Source organism: Solea solea, chromosome 14 (assembly GCF_958295425.1).
Source record: "Solea solea chromosome 14, fSolSol10.1, whole genome shotgun sequence".
NCBI lineage: Eukaryota > Metazoa > Chordata > Actinopteri > Pleuronectiformes > Soleidae > Solea > Solea solea.
Window position 1 is genome coordinate 25,153,533 of NC_081147.1, and position 27,052 is coordinate 25,180,584.

At 40.6% G+C, this 27,052-nt stretch overlaps 1 protein-coding gene across 3 annotated transcripts in view; it reads right to left on the reverse strand.

The window, feature by feature from the left end:
- fstl5 (follistatin-like 5) overlaps nt 1–27,052 on the reverse strand; it is a 170,693-nt gene that overhangs the window by 59,956 nt on the left and 83,685 nt on the right. For all 3 annotated transcript variants that reach the window (XM_058650034.1, XM_058650033.1, XM_058650035.1), the window contains 2 exons: nt 16,046–16,242; nt 11,861–11,981 (listed from right to left, as the gene is read on the reverse strand). In XM_058650034.1, the coding sequence (XP_058506017.1) occupies nt 11,861–11,981; nt 16,046–16,242 (318 nt within the window). The remainder of the gene's footprint in view (nt 1–11,860; nt 11,982–16,045; nt 16,243–27,052) is intronic.

Sequence of the window (27,052 nt, forward strand, 5' to 3'; positions counted from 1 at the left end):
TCCTAAAAATGTGGGTTAATCTCCAACTATTACCAGGGAAATGTCTAAAATCTCAATATTTAACAGAGGAGGCTGGTGTATTTAGTGACATTACAAACCCTGCCGCTGTATTTCAGTGCAGTGACTGTGTCAGACGGAGTCAGTGCTCCAGTCATGGAGGAAGTACTGAACAAATATTTTTAATTAACTGATTAACTAGTGATTCAGTTACACTGAAAACAACTGCACTAGTCACTGTGTGGGTGTGTGTGTCGCATGTAAAACAAAGTCAAGGCAGTTTCATGCAACTGTGCAGTGATGGCTCCGCCCACGTTGAGTAGGTAACTATTTTGTTGTGGAAAACCAACCAACACCGTGCTGTGGCGTGGCGAGCTGGGACCATAGGTGGAAAGGGGGCTTATGTTGCCTACTGCAGCTTTAAGGCCAAGTGTGTGTTTAAGATTATGTCAAAAAAACAACCAGAACTGACCAAAGGAAACAAACAAAACAGAATATATATAAGGACCAAAAAAAACAGCAGAGCAGGGACAACGGAACAGTCTCTAAGTCACGCATCCGTCTCCTCCCGACACTAATAACACTATAACCAGCAGATCAACAAACCGTGCAGCCACTTGGAGCTCTCCATGGTGCTGGAGGTGTTGGTGGGTGGATACGCTGACAAAAAATCTTCACCAAATAATGTCCTCCCTAACCATTCAATTACAGCCCCCTTGTATCTTAATGCTTTTGGAATACGCTGCACGCAACAAACTCGATTTGCCACTGATCCCTCGGGGGATAGAAATGTGTGAAGTTATAAGGAGAATTTAAAGATGAAAGTGGGCGACAGACGGGCAGGCGTGCTCCATCACAGCTTTGGCTCTCGGATAGAGGGAAGGAGGGGAGGGATAAAAAAGGAAGTTAGGGCTAGAATCTGACCACAATGAGAAACTCCTCAGAGAGATGGGAGTCTGGGCATTTGGAGCTGACTCAAACACTTTGAGTCCAGCACCTGCTCTGCAAGAGATTTATCAGAGGAGGAAGTGGCCTTGGCTCCTCTTTTTTTTGTCTGATTTGAGGCTTGAGGGATTCAGCCTCGAGGGAAGGATCAACCTTCACTGCCCAACCTGTAATTAGTGATTAACAGCGTAGTCCAGACTCTTGATTTACTCTGCGCTGCTTCCAGAATGGGGCGTCAGCCAGTGACACGGCAAGAGGTAAATCACCTATTGCACTGGAGGCAACAAGCTTGTCAGGGGAAATAGCCCAGGCCTGCAGGACATTGCGAGAGGCTGGGTGCATGAAGACAAATCGCAGCTCGCTCGCTCAGCCAGCCTCCGTACTCCGCGCTCTATCATGCTCCGTCGCTGTCTGTCTCAAACACATGCTCGCTTGCTCCGTCTCTCTTCACCAAGTCTTTCATTCCTCCTTCTCTCTCTCCATCTCAGTGATGTTCAACATTACTGAGGCTGAACACTTGTGTAACCCCCACTGCTTTGACATTTTGAAGTGGAGATAAATAAAAAAAAAGTATTTTCCCTGATGCAAAGTAGTCACAGCTTACACGTAAACACACACAAGGAAGCACAGCACACATCATGTGAACACTCTGATCTTGGCTCGGTGGATAAGTGCAAACTTGCTCCCAAAGAAGGAAGAACAGAGTTCTATTGTGTAGCTCACATGTTACCGAACACCTCAAAGAAAAATGATTTTATATAAGCCACATAATGAGAAAACAACTGCCAAATAAATCAGGAGATTTCTGCCTAATGACAGGGAAAAATACAATCATGTGTTCACAGCGTTCCAGGCTGTTCTTTCAGACAACACAATGCAGATTCATCTTAGTCTATGCGAGCAATTGGAAATGAGAATGGTACGACGCACACTGAATATTGACCAAAAAGACACTGTGAGGCACATTATAATGTACCATGTTTATATCTCTGAGACATTTCATATTTAACTTTGTCCAGGTTGTAATTTTTCCTTCTACTTCACATTTCCCTTCCTGCGCCGCGTTTGTCCTGCACTTGATTTACACTTATTGAAACTGTGCTTCATTGATTTTGCAAAAGTAAACAAACGGCGAGGAAACAAGACGAGGAAATATTAAACAGCAGTAAACAACGGGAGGCTTATTGCGACATCACAGACGTGAGATTAAGATCGTCTGAGTGTCTTTGAGATAATAGCTCCAGTCAACACTGTCTGAGACATCTGCACCAGTGAATTCATCCTTCTGAATACATTTGGGTTTGTTTACGTGGGAGATTCAACTTTAGGTTGAAGAAGTTTGCAAATTTGATGATGAATTTTGAAAGTTTTTCCCTTAAATAAACATTAACAAGAGATCATTTAGACTCATTTGATACGAGACAAAAGCAGGCTTGACTACACTAACCAGTCTCATCTGTGCATCTATGGTGAAACACGGGAAACAAGAGCGTCAACACTTTCTCACCTGCACCTTTAAGTGTAAGACAAACTTTCACATAAACCCATGCCGATAAAAAAGTAACCTCTTTGAAAGAGGTAATAATAATAATAATAATGCTTTAACTAAAATAAATGACCTTCAGTCGGTACAAAGGCCATAATGATATTACCTTCTTCTCTCTTCCCACTACCGTTACAAATATAAAAATAACTAAACTATTACCATGTGGCCTGAGTGAGTGTATTATCGTTGGCTGATAAGCCTCCAGTCTGCTTTCAAAGCAGCTGTTGGGAGAGATCCTGAGGGACGCACAGCATTAGTATGCAACAGAACCTAAGAGGAGCTCTAATTGGACTCATTTTATCGCAGCTACCTTTTAGAAAACAACAAATAAAAAATGTTTTCTTTTAATGCAATAAGTAAGTCAACAAGCAGTGAAGCCAGGGTGCTAAATTTCACTGAGAGTAAAGTATCAAGTGACGGCTTCACTATACCAAGAAACATCAGATTAACTGTGTGTTGTTAAGAGAGCAGTATATTTAGCATCAATCGGTTTTACCCGCTGGAAGTCTGTGTTTTCTGCATGGTCTGTATCTACATCTGCAGAAGCACACGAGCCACACGGCTACAAATGGTGCACGACAAACACCTTCAGATGCTTGACAGGAGATGTTAAATGTCGGGAGGAGACGACGAATACGGCAATCTGTTTACACTGAGCTGATAAACAATCTCGACAGCCGGAAAAGCAAATTCTATAGGAGGAAGACATTAGATATACATTTTTGAGAGGAGGTTTCGCCCCACTGGGAATTTAATCCGGAGCCATCAGTGGCATGTGAGTGCTCTGAAGCGTTCACTCACTTCATCTAAAAACACTGTGACCTCTTACAGCCTCACTGCTCTGTCAGCAGCAGCAGCGGCAGCAGCAAGACGGCAACTGCACAGACTGTGTTTACCAGGCTGTAGAAAACTCTAAGAACAAATGCTGTTTTTTCAAGTTAGCTGAATCACAAGTGTTTAAAAACATCTTAATTTGTCATTATTTGGGTAAGGACACAGTGTAACCAATGATCTCCAACTCAAACATCCCTTATAGGGCTGAACATCTTGTGGACAATTTAAAAAGATTTTAAACAGAGAATAAATGGGAGTAGTTACTCCAAATTGCAGTGGTTTTAAATTAATGCTGGCTTGTGCTTGTATTCTATTTGTACCCATTTGTTTTCTGGTGTTATTTGTTTGACGTAGTAGGCCAAATGAACGCGATGATGCCGTTAACTGACCTGATGTTGGCTCCCTCTCACTTGTAAAAGAGAAGCTCTTTTATTAGAACTTATTGTGTCACAACCGTTTATTATTTTAGATTTATTGTGGGGTTTTTTTTGGTATGTAGCTTGAGGTTTGATGGAGAGAATTTAATGAGGCATCTTGTGTTAATTTTACATCATGCAACCACCTTCGTACACCTACCCTTATCCCTCTGGTTCCTGTGGGAATGTGCTGATGCAACATGTGAAATGCCCACTCTATACTCGCTCATGTTTGTTTTGTCCACTGTGGGCTGCTGTCGAAGCGTGGTGGAATAATTATGGTAAAAGAAATCCAGTGTAGATGTGAATGTCTAATTGTTGAAGTGACAGAAACACAGTGGTTCTTAATCGTTGATGATTATATCACACAATGAGGAGAATGCTGCGACTGCAACTATGTACTCAAAGTGCTTCTTATCAGTGACCAGTCAAGGAGATAAACACGCCTCCTTATAATGAATAACATGTGTGTAGTTTGCTTGATTCATAGTCACAACATTTGTTTTGAGTGAATATCGTTGTGCGTTATAATCATTTTGATTCTTACGTGCTTGCAGGACTGTCAAGGACTTGGTGCATACAACTAATGTGAGGAGCTCAGAGGTAAAACTTTAATAATGAATGGCAAACAAATCCTGTTTTTCCACAGAAAATTGTTGTTTTCAGTAAACATATAAAATTGCAACAAATGAGACTTCCCTTTGTCATCAAGTTGAATAGGAAAGAAAAGAGTTGCAGAGAAAATTGGCCCTTGTAATTCAACTGAGGACCACTTTGAAAAAGAAAGAAAAAAGTAATCCAACTTCTTTTAAATCTCTTTAATACATTCTGGAGATAGCAGGGTTGCATATATTGGAAAATGAACCATGAATTATGAAACCAATTTAACACCACTTGTGGCGGTTTATGAATGGAATGCTCAGCAGGGGTCAGGACAAGTAAAAGCCTGAGTATCCATTAATTGTCACTGTGCCGTGGCTGTCTTAATGGAAGGAAAGAGCTTTCCCAGCTGTTTGTTTCAATGTCTAATTACAATCTTCACAGGAGCAGAGAGTGTATGTCAACTCATTTTCGTAGCAAGGCAAACTTTCTGCAAATGTAGGGGATTACGCCAAAGTTGAAAATGCAAATTTAATTTGCATTTAAACACAAGGAAATGGGAAAGAAGACGCCATGAAATTAAAGAAAAGTAGAAAAAAATTAGGGGGAAAAGCAAAGAAAAAATCACAATTATACAGACACAACCAATATGCTCTACACATAAAACCTATTCAAACCAAAATGACTGGCCAGGGATTGTTTTACTTCCACCAGAACATTGTCAGAGTGATATGATTAACTGTTACACTGACCTTGAACCACAACAACCAATTGCAATTCATCTCTGGGTTTAAAACCTGATCATCGCGGTGTTTTAATGAAAGACAGATGGAGCCTTCAGAGCTCCACTATGTTCATTTTGTGGGATCCATTTGGTGCAACACCTTAATGTACTGTTATCTTCTTTCTTTTAATCGGTGTTTAGATTTTTGAGATAAATGTCCACCTTGGCTCTGCCCTTTTCCACCTGAGTGGCTCTAAACAGCCAGTAACTGCAGAGGCTTTATCCCATTAAAAAAAAAGAAATAAATGGGCAAATAGTATTTTTTGATGAGAATAATATGATATGATTAAAAGCTTCATAACGTGTACCAAATGGACCTTGTGATAAGATTAATTTCTCAGCTTAATCAAGATGCTTTAGCTGCCCTAATGTGGATAGATAAGCTGGCAACAGAGCATATCACTGATTTTCAACTGGGAGTACCATAAAAAACTATAAAGTAAACCGGTGCAGTCTTCCATAGGACATTTCTTTGACCAAATTCCCTCATGAGAGCTCAGGAACCAGTCCAGTTGACTTAAATGCCCCTTCTCGTGACCTCAGAGCAAAAAGGAAATACAATCTTCTGCACTTGGATCCACCTTAACTTTTCCTATCTTGTGGAGTTCTTTCCAAGACTACTTCCATGTAGCTCGTTCTTCTTTTGTAAGTCTCTTTGGATAAAAGCGTCAGCTAAATGCTTAAATGTAAATGTATATCAAAAACAAAGTAACTAATTGTGCCATTTAAGGTGCCAAAGCATGCCGGGCCATAACTTTGTTGCTGTAGGCAGATCCAGTGTCAAGATTTTGTGAACTCTTAGAATATAATAGACGGAACTGAATACAAAGAGATACTATTGTGCAACCTTAGTCTGTGCAGATATTATTTATAGAGTTTGTAACATGACCTTCTGATGTGTCTTTGGATACATCTACAGTTGTTTACCTGTTATTTATTTACTACAAGTAGCACGGGAGACCTATTTCATTCTGCACACTCTGCAATAACAATAAAGGCATTTGATTTCATTTGATACTGTGTGAAATAGATATAAGAAGTCAAGGAATCTATGAGGGCCACGTCAACATTACAGTGTGTGATAGATCACATTTCAGTCCGTCTCGGTTTTTCCACCAGTCTCCAAGGAGAGTAACAGGCACTTCAAGGCTTCTATACCCTCAGCACAAATCAAAGAGCTGTATCTCCAAGCTGTGTGTTCTGTCAGGAGGTGTCAGGGTTCAGATCAATAACTTGGGACCCAAGAACAACAAGCACGGTGAGATACACAACCACAGTGCAGCACAAATTGCGTTACTGTGCTACTTGATGGAAAAGTGCAATTAAGACCATTACTGGGAATCAGCTAAATAAATAAAGTGTACTGAATAAATAAATCTAACGGCAAAAAAACACCCACCAGAGACGAGGAAATAAGCCCTTTTGCAGGTGTTTAAAAAGAATGATGCACTGTACGTCTGCTGCGTGTGGACCTGAGAGTATGGCGAAAGGTTTAATGCCAACAAAGTAGCCTGAGGGAGCATTCAGACAAGGGATTCTTTCCAAGTATTTGCACATTCGTTTTCATTGATGTCTGAAGCGGCACGTCTGGATGCTTAGTGAACGCATTTAGTAGGTGTACCCAAACTAATAACATTTAAACTGCATGGTGCACAGACAAAGCCCCCAGTGATTCTACAGCCATATTAAAAGGGCTTAAACAGCACATTGGCCCAAGCGTGCAGTCACAATCTGCCTCACATTTAGCAGATTTTTAAAGCGCTACCTGACTTAAACTACCCAACGGAAGATTTCACTGCATGGATATGGTACCAGGAAACAAAGTTACTCACTGGTGTACTTTGTTCCAGACTCCCCTTTAATATTCAGGATGGAATATTATTTTGTGGCAAACTGTGAGTTTGACCTTTCCCTTATAGTTCTAATCTTGTCTCAGCAGAGTGTCCAACTCCAGAGGCTCTGAAGAAAGAGTTGGATGCAGCATCAATGCAGAATTGTTGCAGATTGCCATATACAAACATTACAAATACATAGAGCGTAGTGTAATATGAGTATATAATACATATATATACATATATATATACATATATATATATATATATATATATATATATATATATATATATATATATATATATATATATATATATAGAAGTTTATATATACACAAGTTTCCCGAGTCGAGAAATATCTTCATTCTTTTCTTTGTTACGTGCCCACCAGTGACACTTGGTCCTGAGGCTTGAAACTGCAATGATACTTTTTAGACCCACTCGTAGTGGGACGGGACCTTATTCCCAGCATGTAAACAGTGTCCGCCATCTTTGCTAACAAGTGCCCTAAATTCATCTACTGCAAAGGCACTGAATCCCTGAGTAACGTATCACTTCTGTACTGTGTATATACCAGCGCTACATGAACTCTACATATTGAATACACAGCAGGAATTCAGACACATTCAGAACAGACACCCAGACACTGAGTGGATCGACTGGGGTCGAACACGCGGGAGGCAGAACACTCGCCAGCCGTGACATTTCAGGAGATTATCCTGGTGTAATCTCAGACGGGCTCTTTCTGATATTCTGCCTTAAAGTTGGCCCAGAGCTGGAGGGAAACGTTCAAGAAAAACTGTCCTGACTGACTTTTGCCTCATTTGCATTTCCACATAAATCCCCTACGGACAATTTTAGGAAAACTTTTCTGACTGTACAGTGAATACACACATATCCAAGGTTGTCCCTTGTGCTGAGTGACAAGGCTATTTCACCATGTCTCGTCTGTCTTTTGTACTGGCAGTGGTTAATGGCAGTCAACACCACAATGTACTATGACACGTCTACTGAAAGTTGATGACACTTTATCACACTATGATGGATGACACCTTATCTGTTTACCCATGATGCACTGGGCCGTTATTTACCGAATTATTCAACGATGACAAGGCGCTGACTATCAGGAGTGTGGCAGACATCATTCATATCTGTAACATCATCTAATTAAAAGACATCAGTCCTGCCAGACAGTTTCCTTATTGCGAGCTGAGGCAAATTGATTCTCTACCCCCTTCCAGTTCCTTCTAACGGAGGTATGAATAATGCATCGGCATTAACGTCTTATCTTTTGTCCTGATAAACAATGGTGGCACACTTTGAATATTCCACAAAGGTGCGTGCAGGGTCCTCATGAGCAGAGTTGCAGACAGGTGCAGTTTTCATGGGCAGTCAGATGGCATTTAGTGCCGTTAGTCTCAAAGCTGTGCCGTAATTCTGGACACAGCGGATCGACAGATTTACTTTATGATGCCGCTCAGTTTATGACGGCGCTTTAAGTATTTACGTAGTTTTTTTTACAGCTGCCACTCACAGATTATGTCAGCAATGAACTGAGAAACTATCAGTTGTAAATGTATTTTTTTTTTTTTGCCTCCGGGCACCGTGACCGCAGTCTGTAAGTCCAGATAATTCCACTCGTGTTACTCGGCTGCATTGCTCAGCTCCTAGTTACATCTGCCACAAGTTAATGTAGTACATGTTCAAAGCCATGACTCCAAGCATTACTGAAGACGCCTGTGATTGCATTGTGTCAGCAGCCTGTGCTCCCGCCCCCCCCGTTCACCCGAGACAGTGTGATACCCTGTGTGTTTGCATTAGGGATGTCACGATTACTTGATTTCACAATTAATCGTGACATCAAAAGATATAAATAAATGAAACTTTAAGACCTATAAGCAGTGTTCATGTGATTTTACACATTCATAGTGTTACAATAATCGCGATAATCGTAATATTGTGATAAATTCTCCGACAATAATCGTATCAAGAAAATCTATAATCATGACATCGATAGTTTGCATTACAACTCTATCTAAAATGAAAAAAGCTGTAATAAATTTGATTGGCCCTGTGCAGTGAATCTGACTCAGTTTGATACGATAACATAATCCTAACAAGTATTGATTTCCAATAACGCTTTAATTTCCTAACATGAATCTTATAAATGTCATGATATGGTTGGCATACAGTGGTGATAATACAGCAGGCTTTTCATTTTAATCTAAATACATCAGGTTTCTGAGAAAACAAGATGAGTCACGAGTTCCAGTTGGGTTTAGTTTCACTGCCGTCAGAATCTGCCTGGACTCGACTTTCTGAATACTGAAAAATGTACTTCATTTAGCTGGAGCTCCAATACAATGTTTACCACAGGAAGATCGGCAGCCTGCAGCGCTGACGCTATTAAATGTGTTGTTTTTTGGAATTTAACTCACAAGTCTCAAATCATTTAGAACATTTGATTTAGTCGATCCGTCACCCAGTTTTCCGGCTACAGTTGGTGCAGGAAGTGAAAACAGCTTTGGATAAGATTTATTGTCTATTCACTTTTTCTTGTTTTCCTCGGGACAAAAACCACTGATGATAATGTTTAGAAAAGAGGCCAAATAAAAAGAAACCTCTTTTGATTCTGATGCATCTGCTCTTTTCAACCCGACTGTGTCATCTCCCTCGGTTGCGCGAATGAACGAGCTCTGCTGAAATGAGATGAATTGAAATGTTTAATACAGCTGTTAGTGTCGAGAGGAGGGGATTCTGTGACCTTGTTATTTGCCTTTCTTCCTCAGCTGCCTCACAGGCACATCGAGGGCCTATCTTTAAAGCACCTGAGCATTTGGCAAAGTGAAGTAGGGTTTCTTTTGTTTCCCCCCCTCCGATGAATGTAGTAAAGAAGTGAAAGAACTGCTGAGAACTACAATGACCTCCAAGTATGTAAAACACTTATTTAAATTCCGTATTAGGTGAACAAAGGTGAAATGGCTCGGAGCGCTCCTGTAGAGAGCATGGAAATCTCTCGTCAAGCAGAACTGTTGACAAAGACAAAAAAAAAAGTACATGATTTTCTTTCCCTTGTAAGTTTTTAGAAAACTATGACGGAGTATTAGGGCCACACTGAGAAAAAAAAATCATGAATAAAGTCGTAAATCAAGACTTTATTCATCTTTTTTTTTTTTGAGAATAAAGTCATAATGTTCTAACCTGTTGTTTTAGAAGAGAAGAGCAAGAAAACACATCTTTTCCACAGAAAGAACCAGGCGGACTTGGAGGGAATGGCTGCTTTTGTGGAGGGGGAAATAGCTGCAACTGGTCCACTGCAGGGTTTCTCTAGTTTATCATTATGAATCCATATGCCATACTACTGCTCGCATTGTTTCATGAGAAACCACAAAACCCCTCTGAATGACTGCTGATGCATCCACCGATAACCCTGCAGTCGACCAGTTCCAGCTATTTCCCCCGCCACAAAAGCAGCTATTTCCTCCAAGTCCGCCTGGTTCTTTCTGCGCAAAAGATGCATTTTCTTGCATGTACTTTTTTAAGTCCTGATACTTATGACAATGTGATGCTGATGTGACAAAAGAGGAAGTATCTCCTTGTTTGTGCAACCTATTCTAAAGTACAATTCCACGAAATGCTCCACAGCCCTCATTCTAACAACTCTACTCTTCTAAAACAGGTTACAATATTACGACTTTTTTCTTGTAAATTTGCGACTTTATTATCGTAAATTTGCAACTTTATTCTCAAGGTCTGTGAATTATTTTTTTTCTCAATGTGGCCCTAATAAAAAAATGTGATTTAGGGCAACACAACTCTTTAAGGAAACACAGCTTTCCGCCGAGGTCCATTTCCTGTCATGATTTGCCAGAAGGGTTTCGCTCCCACACACATTCACACACACGATGTGGCGATTAACAGACGAGATGACACTCTTTCACTTTGCCATTTGCTCTCGTGGCGTCTTTTATCGCCTGCTCAAGGAAACGCATTAAATACAAAGAGCTGATGAGATGAAGGTTGATTATGAATTCTCTCCCACTGGTAAATGTGTCAAGCCGGCCAAATGTCAGAGGATATTCTGTCAGAGGATATTGAGCTGAATGAAAATGTCAAACAGTGGAGAACCATGAAAGAAATCATGAGGAGGAAACAGAGGGGGGGCGGGGGGGGGCACCTGTCATCATAATGTTTCCTAATGATGAAGGAGAAAGGAGTCATTGGGACCTGCTTCCTTTTGCTCCAACTCCAGTTTTAATCCTTGATCTATCCCAGCTGGTAACAAACCTGGAGTTCAAAGAGAGTGAACCTCCATTCCAAACGTATCGTCATCACAACTTTGAAACACGGTCCATGAAACCAACAGATACGAATGCAACAGCCTGTCAGTTCAGATGTTAACGAGTCAGTTGCACCTCAGATTTTTAAGATCACAATTAAAATGTAATTATAAAACCTTCTGTGTTTTTTATGGAGCACACACAGCTTGTATTTATGCCATGAATTTATAACATGAAAGCACCAAGAAGACGAGCAACGCGGCGAGGAGAGAGTTTAAGGCTTAAGAAAATATATGTTAATTATGTTTCCAGATTCCTGCCACAGTTGTTGTTGTTGTTACCATGGTTTGAAGTTTCCTTTCTGTCGCAGGTCGCACACAGACATTAGACATTCTATTTGGATAAATGATAACAAATTGGTGACAGGTGATGCAGACACCTCTGTCTTAATGTTTATTCATTACGATTATGTAAACAACACACTTCAAGACAATAAAACAATAAAGGAGATTAAAAATACACCAATATTGACTTTGTACAGAAACATATTGCACGGCGCGGCCTTAATTCCTTTAAGAATACATATTTTATCATAAAATATTTAAGATAGAAAACGTTGTACTCACCAAAGGCTGTGTAAAACTCCTCCTTTGTCAAGTGCTCGTCATCGTTGACATCACTGTACTTGAGCAGGTCAAACAGCGTGCACTCAGAGAAATCCTTGGACAGACCTTCCTGCTTGATTACCTTCAGTGAGAAAAGCATTGATGTTTGGTTACAGGAGGTGGACACAGTGTCTTTAACTCCTCATTCCTCATCATCAAGCCTGCCTCCTTGAAACTGCGTTTAAACACCACTGATGTGTAAAAGTAAACAGGGTTTCTTTGGAACATACAAGGCCACAAAAACAACAAAAAAATAAGAAATGTAAATTGTTGACATTTTTCCCCATAAAGGTATTTCTTGAAAGTCACTAAAAGAGTAAAACAAACGTACACATAAACTCTCATAGTTTTAACAAAAAAAAAAAAAAAAGAAAAAATGTGGAACAGTTTCCTCTGAAATGAGGCACCACAAACACTGTGCAGATCTAATCTTCATCCTCTCATCTTCATGTCAACGCATGATCCTATTCGCCACCCGCTGCCTGGTGCCGGCAGAAAAACATCCATCACACTAGATCAGCTGTCAAAGCGCTGATCACGAGGGACGGCTTTACACAACACACCTCATCCATCGGATCAATGCACTTCCCTTCCCCAAATATGTAAATGTACAAAGTCACCTGTGATGGCATCTCTTTAGTCTACACCTGAAATACTACAGGAGACAAAGAGCTGATGACTTACTTGTATCTTTGATATCTTCCACCACCTGATGTTATGCTAAGTTTTTAATAAATGTAAACAAAAGAACAAAATGCATTTTCAAATCTTTCAAAACCTTCTCTTGCTTTTATATGAACTATAATATCACAAATAAAGGCACACTAATTAGCAGCTGTAAACAATACAACACCCTAGTCTTACTTGTTAAGGTTATATTTGTTGATATATGTTACTTGTTGTTATAGCAACGCTCTAATGGCCATAAATAAATATCTTTATTCAAATACAACAGGAGATATAGTGACGTTTTTATCAGAAAAATACGACGCTAAAAATGTCAAGTATTTAGTTTTATTTTAACAACAGCAGGATCCTGGCTCTCTTGTTGAGTTGAGTTGAATCCTAATTAATGTCACAGGTAACACTGTTTATCATGTCAAAATGGCTGCTGTCAGTTCTCTCACATCATTTCTATCAAAATATCAAAGATCTGAGTATTTGACCGACAAAAATATGTATTTTAGCAGCAACAAAGTTAGTCGTGGCCTTAGACTTTCCCAGCACTGTAGGTGATGAGAGTCACAGCTGGTCTGTACCTTTGTTTAGTCAAATGCTAAAGTTGTTAGCATTCTGTCCTCCATACATGAGGGGGGGAAAAGTAAGTTTTGATTTGCCATTTCAAAAAGGGCACATAAGTCTAAAAGGTCAGTGACAACTGCTCCCTGTGCCTCTCCATGTGACTACACCAGCAAGTCAAGTCAGCCAAGATGAGAGATTTTCAACATAGAATTTCAAATAAGATCAGAGAACGCTCCAATTATAAAGCGCGCTGCGGGGCACGATGGCAGCGCCAATGGTTTTGTTCTCTCAACTGCTGATAACAGAGTGCTTTGCTTGTGCAGAGCACTTTTGAGGGCTTTTCACATCAAAAGTACATTTGCATTTGTCTGGTTTTTTTCCCCCACTTCGATTCTTTTGTCAAAAAAAAAACTAAATTCTGCACTTTTTTTTACCTGAAGCGAGTGAGGATTAAAAATGTGTCGATTGTTAAATGTAACACAATCCGAGATTCATTGTGAATGAGATCCAATATCACATTTGGCCAAAAAAGTGAAACTGAAGGACACTGTTCAGGTTATCCCACTTACACAAGAGGGAACAGACAGAATATGCAACTTTACCACCACAACAATCCATTCTGTTATAAAACACATTACATCTACTTTGGTTGCACCTGCTGTCCACAGTAGGCAGCAGTTTTAGGACTCTGCTGCCGATTATGCTGCCGAGTCACTGTCAGCAATACCAGTTGTTGTGTTGGTGAGGTTGGAGGTTCCAACTACAAGTGGAGTGGTGGCATTTCTCTGAAACTAAGCAGAGAAAATCTGCTCCCTGGTCACAGCACATACACCATTGCAGCTGTGGTCGTGTGGATGTAGATTACTTCTGATATGAGCTAATGGTTGGAAACGTTGCTGTCACCTAAAGCCATCGTGCTGATTCTTTAAAGACTTCATTTACATCCAGGCACCTTCATGTAAAGGCACAGTCAAAAGCATAACTACCTTTATCAGATCAGTACGATGCAGTCATAAAGCAAAAAAAAAGTCCAGGGGACATAAAAAGATAAAATTAGAAACCCAGGGTTCTTATAGAGCTACGTGTAAGTCAAAGCCATGAATTACTGTAGTACTGCATGTTGAAAATACCCCTTTTGATTCTCATGATAGCCACCAGCAGCTGACAGATAGTTAAAATCTCTTCTAGTTCTTTGAGAATTTGATCTGTTTTGCTGACATTATATGAAACTTGCCATTCTCAGTTTAGGTGCTCTTACTTTCTGACTCGCTTGTGTCATGTCACCAATTTAGAAGCGATAACCGGGAACCTTGGTTCCCATGAGAAAATGGATGACTCAAAAGCCTGGTTGTGCTAAAACAGTGACAGCAGATGACAATAAGCGTGGTCCAGCGATGACGGCTCACTGCACTCTGCAACCCTCTGCCACGGTTCACCATGATCCACCTTCATTCTGCTGTCCCTACGCTTGCTGCATCACTGCTGGAGGTAGCAGCGCTTCTGCCCGGCTGAAAAGATATTTATGCATACAGGCCTCCCCGACCTCGAGCGCGAGGCTTTTCTCTGCACTTCTTTCTGGCTCTGAACCGTATCGCAGCGAAGCCAATGGCGCGGTATTAACTCAGCCTGTCAGTGGAAAACAAACAGCCCAGGCATCGCTGCTGTACAGAAAAATGAAGTATACACATCTTTAAATCTGCAGCCAACTGTGGTGAACAGTGATGATTGACGTGAAGCACGCAGGCATACAGTACACTTTGTTTTGCATCTGCAGTACGGGTTGCAGCGAACAACAACAACAACTCTCTAGAATACATAATTTCCCAGAATTACACACCTAACTACCCTCACGGCCACAGACGGTACTTAAAGGGCTTGGCTCGCAACACTCAAACATCACACAGGCTGATATTTCAATTTTAGAACAGAGTTTCCTATATTTGACCCTTTTAAGGCACTTTGGAATATAAAATGCAAACTATACCTGACCCTAGTCATTCAAAACGCCTGGGGCAAATGTGAGGTTCTGTAGCTTAGCCTGCAACAGACTAAACACAACACCAAGAGATCTGAAAATCTGTCAGGAGTAATATCTGGGCGGTTGAAGGGCATGTTGAAGCATCGGTTTCTCTCACGCTGGCACAGTGAATGCGTAAACATGCAAAAATATGTAAATAATATGAAGATAAGACAAAAAAAATATCACTTTCTAAAGCATTACTCGGATGTTTCAAACTCTGAATTGAAAGATTTATTCATATTAATGTAACATTTGAGGCAGAGGATACTGACAAAGCTAACCAAGGTGCCCCCTGAACAGAGAGTGTATCCCATTCTATCAGCGGGAAATTGACCTAAGAACAGCACTCGGTGTCATGGTGTCGGAAAAATGCTCCAGGCTGCTTACACTCAATTATTCAAATGCTTTTTTTATATTAAGTCAGGCCTCGGGTTCTGGGAGGGTTTATTGTCATGCACAGAATATCTTCCCTCCTCATGGCATCCACAAAAAAAAAGAAGCTTCTTTTACAACCACCCCTCATGGCAGCACTGGTCAAAGGCTGCAGCCTCCCATGAGCGCGCAGCTCCTTTGAACCACACTGCTTTTCAAAGGATTTACTGAGAGCCATGTAGCACAGCTACCAGAGGGAAGGGTAAGGAGTGTAAAACGGACACAAGTAAAGACAGACATCAAAGTTAGCGCTTTAAACGCCAGAGCACATGGCGTGTTTGTACATTTACGGTCTCCTTTTCATTATTATTTTTTTATGTAAATGTTGTTTTGTCAGCCGTGAGAGGGAAGTGAAAAACACTTGAAAGGATCAGTGCTAGCTGACGTCGGAGGCTGTTGCATTCACCATCATGTCAGAAAGTGACTCAACGAAGTGTAAAATATAAGCTCACCTGTGAGAGCTCGCTGGAATCTATCTGACCGTTATTATCCGCATCAAAGCGTTTGAACATCATATCGACCAGTTGCTTCCTGGCAGCCATGTTGTCCTTGTGGGCGCCGTGCATGCGAGAGCCCATGTATCGTTTGTCGTGCAGATCCAGAGTCTTGGTCTTCAGGCGGCGGTAGTCGCTCAGTCTGCAGTTGTCATCTGAAATAAAAGAAAATAAAGAAGCATTATGGTTAGAGGGGGAGGGAACAAATAATAGAGCTGTAAAATAAAAGAGCTGTAAGGAAAATATGTTTTTGTTTTCCTTGGGTTACTTAAAATATCATTGAAATGTTTTTTAGGCAAAAAAAAACAAAAAACTAAACGACACCCATTTGCTGAAAAGGAGCCATGATTAAAAGCACTAAACTTAAAAATAGATATAATTTTAAAACTCTGAGCCAATTAGTACCTGGGAGAAGACCCACATTATTAAACAATGAGTTTCTATGGCTTACCTGTATCACAATAACAGGTTTTTTTTCACAAATGGGAGCAGAAGCAGAGACATTTGTGCAGCATTTTCAATGCCACTAAACTAAGAAAGCAGCGGCACCATCTTCACAAAGAACCTGATGAACAAATTCATCACACAAGTGTCAAGAGCTAACCCTGACAGCAACAGAAAAAACATGGTGGTGTTGTATTTACAATCCGCCAACAAAGGTTCGAGATCAAAGAAGTCTCCTAACATGAAAGATTCTGCAGGAGAGAGTCGAGGTAAAGAGAAAATAATGACTAGAACTAGAGGTTGAAACGTGTCACGTCGAATTCACATTGTTAAATCTGGAAGTGGCTTTTTTCCCTCTCATAAAACGTGGCATTAGCTGATGTCATTCAGCCCACGAGGAAAACTCTGTTGTGCACAGAGATGCTTTGCAAATCCTCGGGGAGGATTGTGACATCAGTGTCATCACCTTCATGGGGGAAAATAGCTGCTGCGAGACAAATGAACTTTTCTCTGGATGATCGGGCGAGAATGATTAAGTGAGTGTGATAATGAGATCTCCACTCAATAGAACTTGATGCGTGCTGAGAGCTGATGACTAGTTTAAGCAGAATCGGAGCGATCTCAGCAACCAGTTACGTGTCATTCTCAGACGTGTAGGATCTCATTTGTTTGTTCTTGTGGATTTCTCCTAGCATGTCCTTATTCAAACAGCTGGAGCATCAATCAAGTATTTACATGAGATGCTTAGTGTTATCCTGACAATAGTCACTATTTAGATTCAAGAGACTTTTCCACAGCAGAAGTCATTTTCATCTCATAAACTCCCCGAGACTGAGAAGGGTCGACCTTTTCAAATATTTAGTTTATAACTTTATAAAAACCGGAGGCATCTGTGGGGCTATTTATATTTCATGTTGTCCTGCTCATCCAGATATGAAAATACATGAATATCCATCATCAACCGGTGAGCTGTTTATGCGGTTAAATAACTAGTGTACCGTCTTCTGTCCATGTTGCTGTTTTTGAATAAAAACCAGCAGAGAGCCGCTTGCTGAGCACTGAGTTAGTCCTGGCCTGTTAATAAAGGTCGACTTTTGTGTTTGTTGCTGAACATGTATGCAGTTTTACTCTGGTGCACCTCAGAGGGACTCCTGACCGAGGGCTGCAGGAGTGCACATGGCTAAAGCAGAAAATGATGCTGGAGTCTGCCTGTTAAAAGGAGCTAAAACCTTTATGGATGTTTTATTGGACAATAGGGGAATGAAGCAGCTGGATTTCTCCTGACCGTGACAGGTCCATGTGTGCAGCGACGCTGCAGGTTTGTGATGATAATTGAATCCTCATTTTCAAATGTTTAGGCTCCATTTAAAAGTAACCCCATGGCTAAAAGGAAATTATTAATGGGTATATTCAATATATCAGCGTGGGTTCATGTCAAACGAGAGGTAAGTTTTAAAGTCAAGCTACTTCTGCGGAATCGGACGGAGGATTGGTTGCATTGACTCGGCAAAAGAATCATATTCCTGTGTATCCTGTATAAAAAGTGATGCATCCCAGTATTTTACTCGATTCTTCTCCCTTTAGGCGTCACCAGCCTCCATCTCTCGTGTCCTCTTCAGTTACACCAACTGTCCTCATGTCCTCATTAACAACATCCATAAACCTTCTCTGTCATCTTCCTTGTCAACCCAGTTTTGCGACGACTTTGTGTGAAATCTCGAACCAGACACTCACCAAAAAGAGATATTTTAATCTTCATCTCAACAGCTAATCAGTTCACAAGCAAAGTGAAAAATGGTTAAGAAAATGTCCCACATGCTTTTAGCAAGACATACGGTTTGTTTTAAGAAGATCTCTGTTGTTTCCTCTGTGTGCTAATGTAACCCACAGCACAAATCCCCCCTCACTGTGCTTTGTTTTCAAATGGAGAACTGAATTATTGAATCCTTACATTGCCAGATGGAGAGAATTAAACACGAGTGAGGAAACACAGAACAATGCATCTGTTAGTTTTTGCACCTTCACCTGTCTGTGAGAGATTAACCCGACTTGTTGACAGATGTTATAGCTTAACGCTCAGTCTGAAGCTTCCAGCAGGCAGCAGGGTGTGAACAACAACAACAGTGGGGGCTGCTAAGTTTTTCTTTCAACCAGCCACTGCAGACGACAAACCAAGTGGAAGATCTACTCGGATTTTCGCTGTTGACACCGCGACAGTGACTTGTGAATTCTTAAGTGTAGAGGTTTAATTAATTGCTTGAATGCTGCATCAGCTGTGAGCGTGCAGGCCACTGAGGCTGCAGCCGGCTGCATATCATGGGACCAGGGCTGTTTTGACAAGCGTCAGTGGCAGAGAAGCTGCCTTGGCCACAAATGGCAAAATGAATAAAAGATAAATGGCTGCTGGCCTACCCGGGGGATATGAAGGTCAGCGACGTCAAAGGAACATGCTCTGTCACATGCATGCACACATACACATACACACACACATACAAATTGCAAAGTGCACACACAAACTTAGACACAGTCTCCACGCCACCGCGTAAGTATCCAAAAAACATGACTAAAGGGGGCGGGGGAATAATTAGACAATGGCTGCTACTGTAGGGCTGCAGCGCTTCATTCAAATTTCAAATATCTGATCGAACTTGAGGGAGACAGAATAAACTAGAAGTGCAGCAGACTGTCTGAAGTAATTACTGCGTGGTCAAGCAGAGGGTGCTCTGAGCCATCCAAAAAGAAAAAGTGAATGCCCTAATGGCTCTTAAAATAAGTTAGGGGGTCTCTATTTCTCTCTCTTAATCAAAACAAAAATAAAAGATGTTTGATGATGTCACTTCAACATTTTTTCCCCCCCGAGTTATATACGCCACACAATGATCAGCATTTCTCTGAAAGTGTGACACTGACACCCCTTCCTCTCACTCTCTCAGCTTGCTACTGAAGACTCACTGATTAAACATCAAAGCTCCTCTGAACAGGAAGTCAATGTCAATCTGTCACTAACACACAGCACATCCTGTATCCATTTCAAAGTAAAGGCACTCCAGCGTATCCGGAGCAGGACCAGCACAAAGTGAAGTACAGGATTATTTGAAGGTGTATCTTTTGATGGGAATCAGGCAAAACAGTCCACATCAGCTCCAAAACCAATCAATTTAGTTGAATAAAAACATCCACTGGTCAACTGTCAGTCCGGTGAAACCCGGGGCTGAGCGGACATCTTAGCCATCCAAACTACAAACACAGTATGATGCATCGAGAAGCAGCACAGCGGTTTACTTGACATAATAGTTTGGCTGATCACACAGCTAGCAAAAACAAATATCGCTGTAACATCAGTGACTTGTCTGCACTTTAAACATTATCCATTTAAATTGTCAGTGAAGAAGCCCGAAACTGAGCTTTAAAAGTCAGACGAATATCCTGTTTTATGAGGGGAGGAAAATGCTGTGTTCAGGTACATTTACAAAACCCATCTCACAATCACTTAACTATAATGGAAATACAGAATGGTGATGGAGAACGGTTGTGGCCTTGGTGCCGTCATCAGTGTCTCTCACTGCACTGACATGAATTATATGGAGTAGCACCATTCCACACATTTTTCACATTAACTCAGAAGTCTGTCAGTAAACGTTACTTCAAGACTTTCAGGACCAACTGTTTTTGGGCAGTTTCCAATGGAACCACGCTTCTTACATGAAAGCCTGATGTGACATGTTTGATTGAAGAAAGTGGTTTTAGGATGTGTTTTAAAAAAAAAAAAAGAAATGTTTTTACCACACCTCCAAAACAAACACCCTGAGCTTCACTCTTTCAATCTTTACGCAGTTACAACCTCAAGTCATATGGTTGTGGTTGGATTTAGCATCAGTTTGATGATGTTTTTCCTTCACGGACAGAAAGACCGACGAGAGCTTCATCCAACTTTGAACTGTTTCCTATTTCTGTTCTCCGAGTTGCTACAGCTTAATTACCACATATGTCAAATATACCAGATCTTTCTTTCCCCCGTGTAATCACATTTATTTTTATTTTGTAATCATCTCAAGTCTGTTCATTTATAGCACATACTAATGACAACACAGTCCTCGTTTACAACTTCCAATTACAAGCCAAGTGAATACCATCAAAGGAAAGCTGACAGTAGTTAATAGGGCTGTCACTTAAAAAGAAAAAATGAAATCAAGCTTGAACACATTTTTAATGACAAATAGTACCTATGAATAAATTCCAACAAGCCTTATCAACAGTGCTGCTAGTTAGAGAATTCATAACAACAACACCCCCTGAACTGGAAATCACTGACAACAGGAGGAAGCTCAAACAGCTTTTAACTCAAACGTAACAATGTAACGTCAACTTAATTTCTAAGATTATTTGATCCAGCCAAACTGATCAGGATCGAGTCGAGGCTTTCTTTTTATTTACAATATTTTCCACAGATGATAACATGCTCCTCAGTCTTCCTCATGTAGGCTTGCATCTCCAAGTGACCAAAGCAGTTTGTGCAGTTACTGTCATAATATGGATGGAAACCCTACAAGCGCCCTCTGTTGGATCCTAAGGGCAACAATTTTAAATGGTCTACATGACGACATGCATTCTCTGGTCATAACAGCTCGAACTTGAACTTTACACCTTACATTTGAAGTGACAGCCCCAGTCGTTAGTAATAGAAACATCAACTTTGAGACTCCCACTTGAACGTTTCAGTATAACGATATTTTTCAGCAGAATTCATGGGAAAAACATGACACTTCCCAGCGCCAATAGGTTCTGTGGGTAGCTGCTGCTGATGTAACTGAATTGGGTCAGTGTGGAGGCAGACTCTAAAAGTTTTTCATTCACTCACGGACACTTTTACACCCAGCGTGTCACAATCTTTTTAGCCATGTGAGATTTTGAAAAAGATAAAAAGTTTGAAAGAGACTATTAATCTGCCAAAGTGGCTTTTAGGCAAAATGTACTGGTGTTTTCACGGGAGATGGTGTTAGAGGTTTTTTTAACGCTTGTTAATGGCACATGAAGGGCACAGACTAGTAGTTTAGTTTCCCGTTTGCTTTTGAATGCTCAATAAGCCTCTTTGTGACAAATCACTCAGGTTTCTTACGTGCAAGCAGCTATCCGTACTCCACCATGAAAGGCCAGCGCCATTTATCTTTAAATGCTTTGAATTGTTTGTATAAAGTTCTGAGATGAATGGGGATACATAGAGTGAATGGTCATATATGCACTATACAGAGAGAGGGAAATGATTGATTTAATGATTAGTCGGATACAAAGCAGCCGCAGGTTGGTCGCTATGTTCAAAGAAATGATGTTAAAATTCAAAGCCAAGAGTCAAAGATTGTCACAGCCATTTCCCCATTGAATTTTATCTAAGGGTAACTATTTCCGCTACTTATGGAGACTAGTATCCATGTTTTTTGTCCAAAAAAAACACAGAAAACATCAAACCTTTTAGTGGAAGATGAAACAAAATCCAACAGAGAGAGGCTCAGAGGTGTGACACCACTGTAATATAACTGAAAAGCCAGGGATCATTTGCAGGCGTTTTTTTAAAAAGAACATTCATAGTTCAAAACGTCATCAAGGTCAATCCCAAAAGTTTAGATATTCAAGAAATTTCAGTACATTCTTTGTACTTTTTCTTACCAAAATGATTTCCTTTGACAGCGCCAATGAATCAATGCAGCCTTTTTCAACAAAGTCATGATGTGGAAAAGGTGTTATTATAAGCCAGCATTTAATCAGTGACCCCAAAAAATCCATGTAATGACTACTTCTTTTAGGAGACATATATAGCTTCATAACTGTCACTGGCTTGTTTAAAAAGAAAAGATCTTTACACATTACCATTTGTTCTGATTTAAAGTCCTAGACCTAACACATTCCATTTATTATAAAAGTTCATAAACGGTGCCAAATGGACTTGTAAAAACGACAATATGAACAGTATTTTAACAGCAACAGTAAATATTACATCAACATTTTGGGGGAAAAAAAATGTTTCATTCAAAATGGTACCACTTGAAAGCATAAGTGCTTCTGTGATTTGTAAAGAGACATTTGTGGAGATGAATGTTCTACTAAAGTAAAACAAAAGTACAGCATGTGTTCGCTTTCTCTTTGTATTACTGTGTACATGTTCACTGCAACATTAACTTTTTCCTCTTTGTATTTCGGTAATTAAGTTATTATTGTTATTATCACATAAAGCGGGAAAAACGTCCCAAAACTCTCCACGTAAACCAGAACATAATGGCATTCTCCTGAGTATGATAGCACTCATCCACAGGGAAACACTGGTACACTCTGTGATGGTGATGAGCAAGTTAGATGAAGCATGAAGGTTAACAGAAATGCTTGTTTTTGTTGTCACACAAAGCATTTACAGACAGAACAGAGTTGGGTTTACTGTACATGTGGTAGGGCTTTCACTCAGGAGCAAAAAATTATCATATCACTGAATTTATTTGTAAATTTGTTTTTACTGCAATACTGGAGGATTTTGGAACAACGCGGTTAAATCCTGCTCCCTAAGCAGCTGAAGAGAGAACCACTGTGCACCACCATGAACCTACAGCTGCTGATGGTGCCAAGCAACAGAAAACAATTTCTGCACCCATGAAATTCAGCTGCCTGACACCCATTACAGCCTGAACCTTCTGTGTGACTCAACATGTTCAGAAACTGCCCTGCAACATGCAGTTTGGTGCCCGTGTTATTCCGCTGTCCAAGTTTCTGTCGAGAGCTAAAAATACATGCTAATCATGCATTCCTGGAATCTACAGTGGACTCAGTGAGGGGAATAAAGCAAGCAATCTCCATCCTGTCCACTGCTCACTGAGGCCATAACACTGAGTGAGCGAGCCACCCCCTGCCTCTTCCACCTGCCCCGTTAAAAGCACTACTGTTTTATTTATACAAAGAAAAACATGGCTCAGTGAAATAGCTGGACTCCACACTGCTAAAGCTTTCCATCTTTGCCCTGCCTTAACGTGCCCCGACCACCTCGTCCTGCTTTTCCATCTCCGTCTCCAGGTGAGTGGGTACTGCCCCGACTCACAATACATCAAGGCAGCTCGGTGTGACAACTGGGTTACACTGATTGCAATCTTAAAGAGCAACTAGAAGTGTCACTGCTGTAACACCTGACTGAATTTAAAATGTATATTTAGGCAGCAGAGCTACAGACTCCTCACATACGCTAGGATGATACTGCTTCCATTTTAGATTGGATTCCTGGTCAGCATTAAGCTCCTACAGCTTAAGAACCTCCTCCTTTTTATTGCTTAAAAAAATAACATATATATATATATACACACACACACACACACACACACACACACACATATATACCTATACATTTAAATATATAACACTATTCCGACTACACAATTCTCAATCCTATTTTCCAGTCGCTGACAAGTTTTGTAACTCTCAGATTAAAAAAAAAAAAGCCTTGGATTGGTGCTCCATCTGCAGTCCGCAGACACGACCAACATCATCGACGTGTTGCACTCTGAACACCACATAGAATCACAGGTGAAACCGAGATAAAGGCGGGGTGATCAAAAAACAAAGACCAAAGAAGATTCATGACCAAACACCATTCGGTGAGTAGAAATACCAGTTGTGGGATTGTGCTGGGAAAGGTAAAGTGTAGTACTTGTAGTAGTAAGCACAGTGACGATTATTTTTTCAGTTAATCGAGAACTTGCTTGGTTTGGTCCATAAAATGTCAGAAAACCTGGAAATGGTGATGTTCTCAGGTGTCTTGTTTTGTCCACAAACCACAAAAGCTGAAAAATCTGAAATCTTGTTTTCATTATTAAAAAAAAAATAATCAAGGATTAAAATATGTGATGATTCGTTTAGTAATGTAATTATTTTTGCAGCCCTGCAACGAGCAACAACTGAAGGACTGCTGGCCTAATGACAGACATGAAGATGTCTTTAGAGGATGAAGTTAAGATGTGACTTCTTGGACAGAAGATATGAGTTTGCACAGCCACAGATTGGGTGTTTTGTTGAAGTCCTCAAGAATCTCTTCACCACGGATTCTTTGGGAACTTCAGTAAGTGTCTAAGTACTAAATCATTACTTTCTCACTCGTTCAGGCTCACTACCATTTCCTCCCCAGATGCTGGTGTAATTCTCACCCTCCAGTTTTTCATCAGGCTCACGGCTCTTCCTCATGTCTTAATCTTTGATGTATTACCTCACTCACCCCTCTTCTCTCACCTTGAAGCAGATCGTTATCATCCAGGAGACTTAACGCAAACTTCCCCCTCTAAGAATCCAACCCACCCACACCCCACCTTCCTCTTCATCGCGGGCTCCAGCAGCCTCCAGAGGTGTTCGGGAGCCTTCAGATCTCCTTGTTAAGGAATGTCAGCCTCAATGCCATCTGCTGCTATGCACTACAGTCGCATGAATCCGGACTACTTCCACTTAAACAGGCTTTTCTTTTAACTCTCTTAGATCGTGGCCATGCCAGCTTCATGGCGTGTGCTTTGATATGAAACGGGAAACACTGGCAGCATTTTATTTAATGTATTACTTTGCAAAATTGTGAGCTAAAGCTTGTTTATTCAGTTTATTCCATTCCATGCATAAGTGAGCAAGACTGTAGATTGGTAAGATTGCCAAACTTGTTTTCGGGCATAATCTCTGGAAGTTCTATGAAAATACACTTTTTTTATAATTCAGGATTGGTTTGAACCAAAAGTGACTGATGGGCAGACCATAATCTGGACCCAGAAATGGCTGATAATTACCACATTTGATGGCTCGTTTGTATGTTAGTGGACACACAGGAAAAGACGAAGGACGTAAGAGTAATATGATCATAAAAAGGAAGGTACCTTCACATGGAATGATCAGAAAAGAGATATGTTAACACAACAGAGATTTTATCAAAACAAGAGCAAAGCACGTCTATAAAAAGACTGAACTTGTTTCCCGTTTACATTTTTTATTTAATACTTGTGTGTCTAAAGTGCTTTATGTTCAACTCAATTTGTGATGTAGCCCCGTTTTATTTTTCCAACTGATATTTGAAAACAAGTATATATTTTTTTATAACGGTGCTTCAATCAACGTGAAAAAAATGGCAAAAATAAATTAATGTTATTAGAATTTGTTAAAAATGTATTTCATTATATATTTATTTGATATGAAAGTCAGTTGTTGACTCCACACGGGCACTGGTCCAAATACTTAGATATTATATTGCAGTTAAAAATAACTCTTGTTAGACAATCTGAAGTTCTGGACCTTCTACCCTGGGTCTAGACTACATTTCCAGCAGCTTTTGTGGCACCACATGCACAACAGACGGGAGATAGAAGGTCAAGTGAGAAAGTGAGGCAGAGAGACAAGGACGACAAGATAGCATGACCAGGGAGGCCTTGTTCAATTCTCAACTATGAGCTCAACGGAGTTTATCACAAAGAGCTTACTCCTTCAGTGGCAGGTCTTGTTGATGACATGATAGAGGACAGTGACCCAGGGGATAAGCACACACAGGCAAAGACATCAAATCAGCACATGGCTCCAGGTCTATATTTGGACTTCGGCAGACAGACTAAGGAGTACGGTTTATTTACTGCTGGGCCATCGTCTGTGTTGACAGACCAGGGCTTTACATTAAACATGGAAACATCTCTCCAGTACATGGAGTTGATGCATAAAAGCAAACGTTGGTTGATTTGGAGGCAACAGCAACATTAACTATTTAGTATTTAGTATAGTATATAATATACTAGGGTTTAATTTAGGGTTTAAATTCGCCTTGCTTTACGGAAGTCACTCTCTGGCGCCACCTTGTTTCTATAGCAGCCAGGACAGACAGACATGCCAAAGCATGGCTTTCACATTATAAAGTGACACTTATGCAAAGGCCAGTAATTCCCAAACAGGACTGGAAAAGTCGTACACTTCAATTCTTACAATCTGCTGTCTGACCATTAGATGTCACCAATTCTTACAAACCGGACCTTCAAAAATACTGTTAGGTACTATTTAAATGTAATAGACAATATTTGTCCTTGGTCAGTCTGTGAGCAATCATGGTCTGATTTTACGCTGCCCACACTGGGAAATGAAAGGGCACAGTGGAAGAAGTTAGAGGTGAGTAGCCTGTCGCCTGCAGCCTTCAGCTAACAGTTTGCTGCGGCTGCGGCGGCTCCTTCTCGTTTCATTACCCGCTGCCATATTTCAAACCTGGTCTGCTGTCAGAAATCTCTGTGGCTGTTTTGTGGACACGTTTTTGATGAACAACTGACAAACCCACTGTGACTATTTCATAAAGAAAAGTCAATCTGTGTCGCAGACACTTTTAATGTGACGCTGAAACGTTTGTGCTGGCAGCAACTTGATGCAGCGTTTGTTTTGTGAGGATATGTTGCCTAGAAAGTCCTGCTGTTAAACTGCAAATACAAAATATAAATACAGTACGACTTCATTGCGTCATAGGCTCAGTCCACGTTTAGACTCATGCTATTGTCT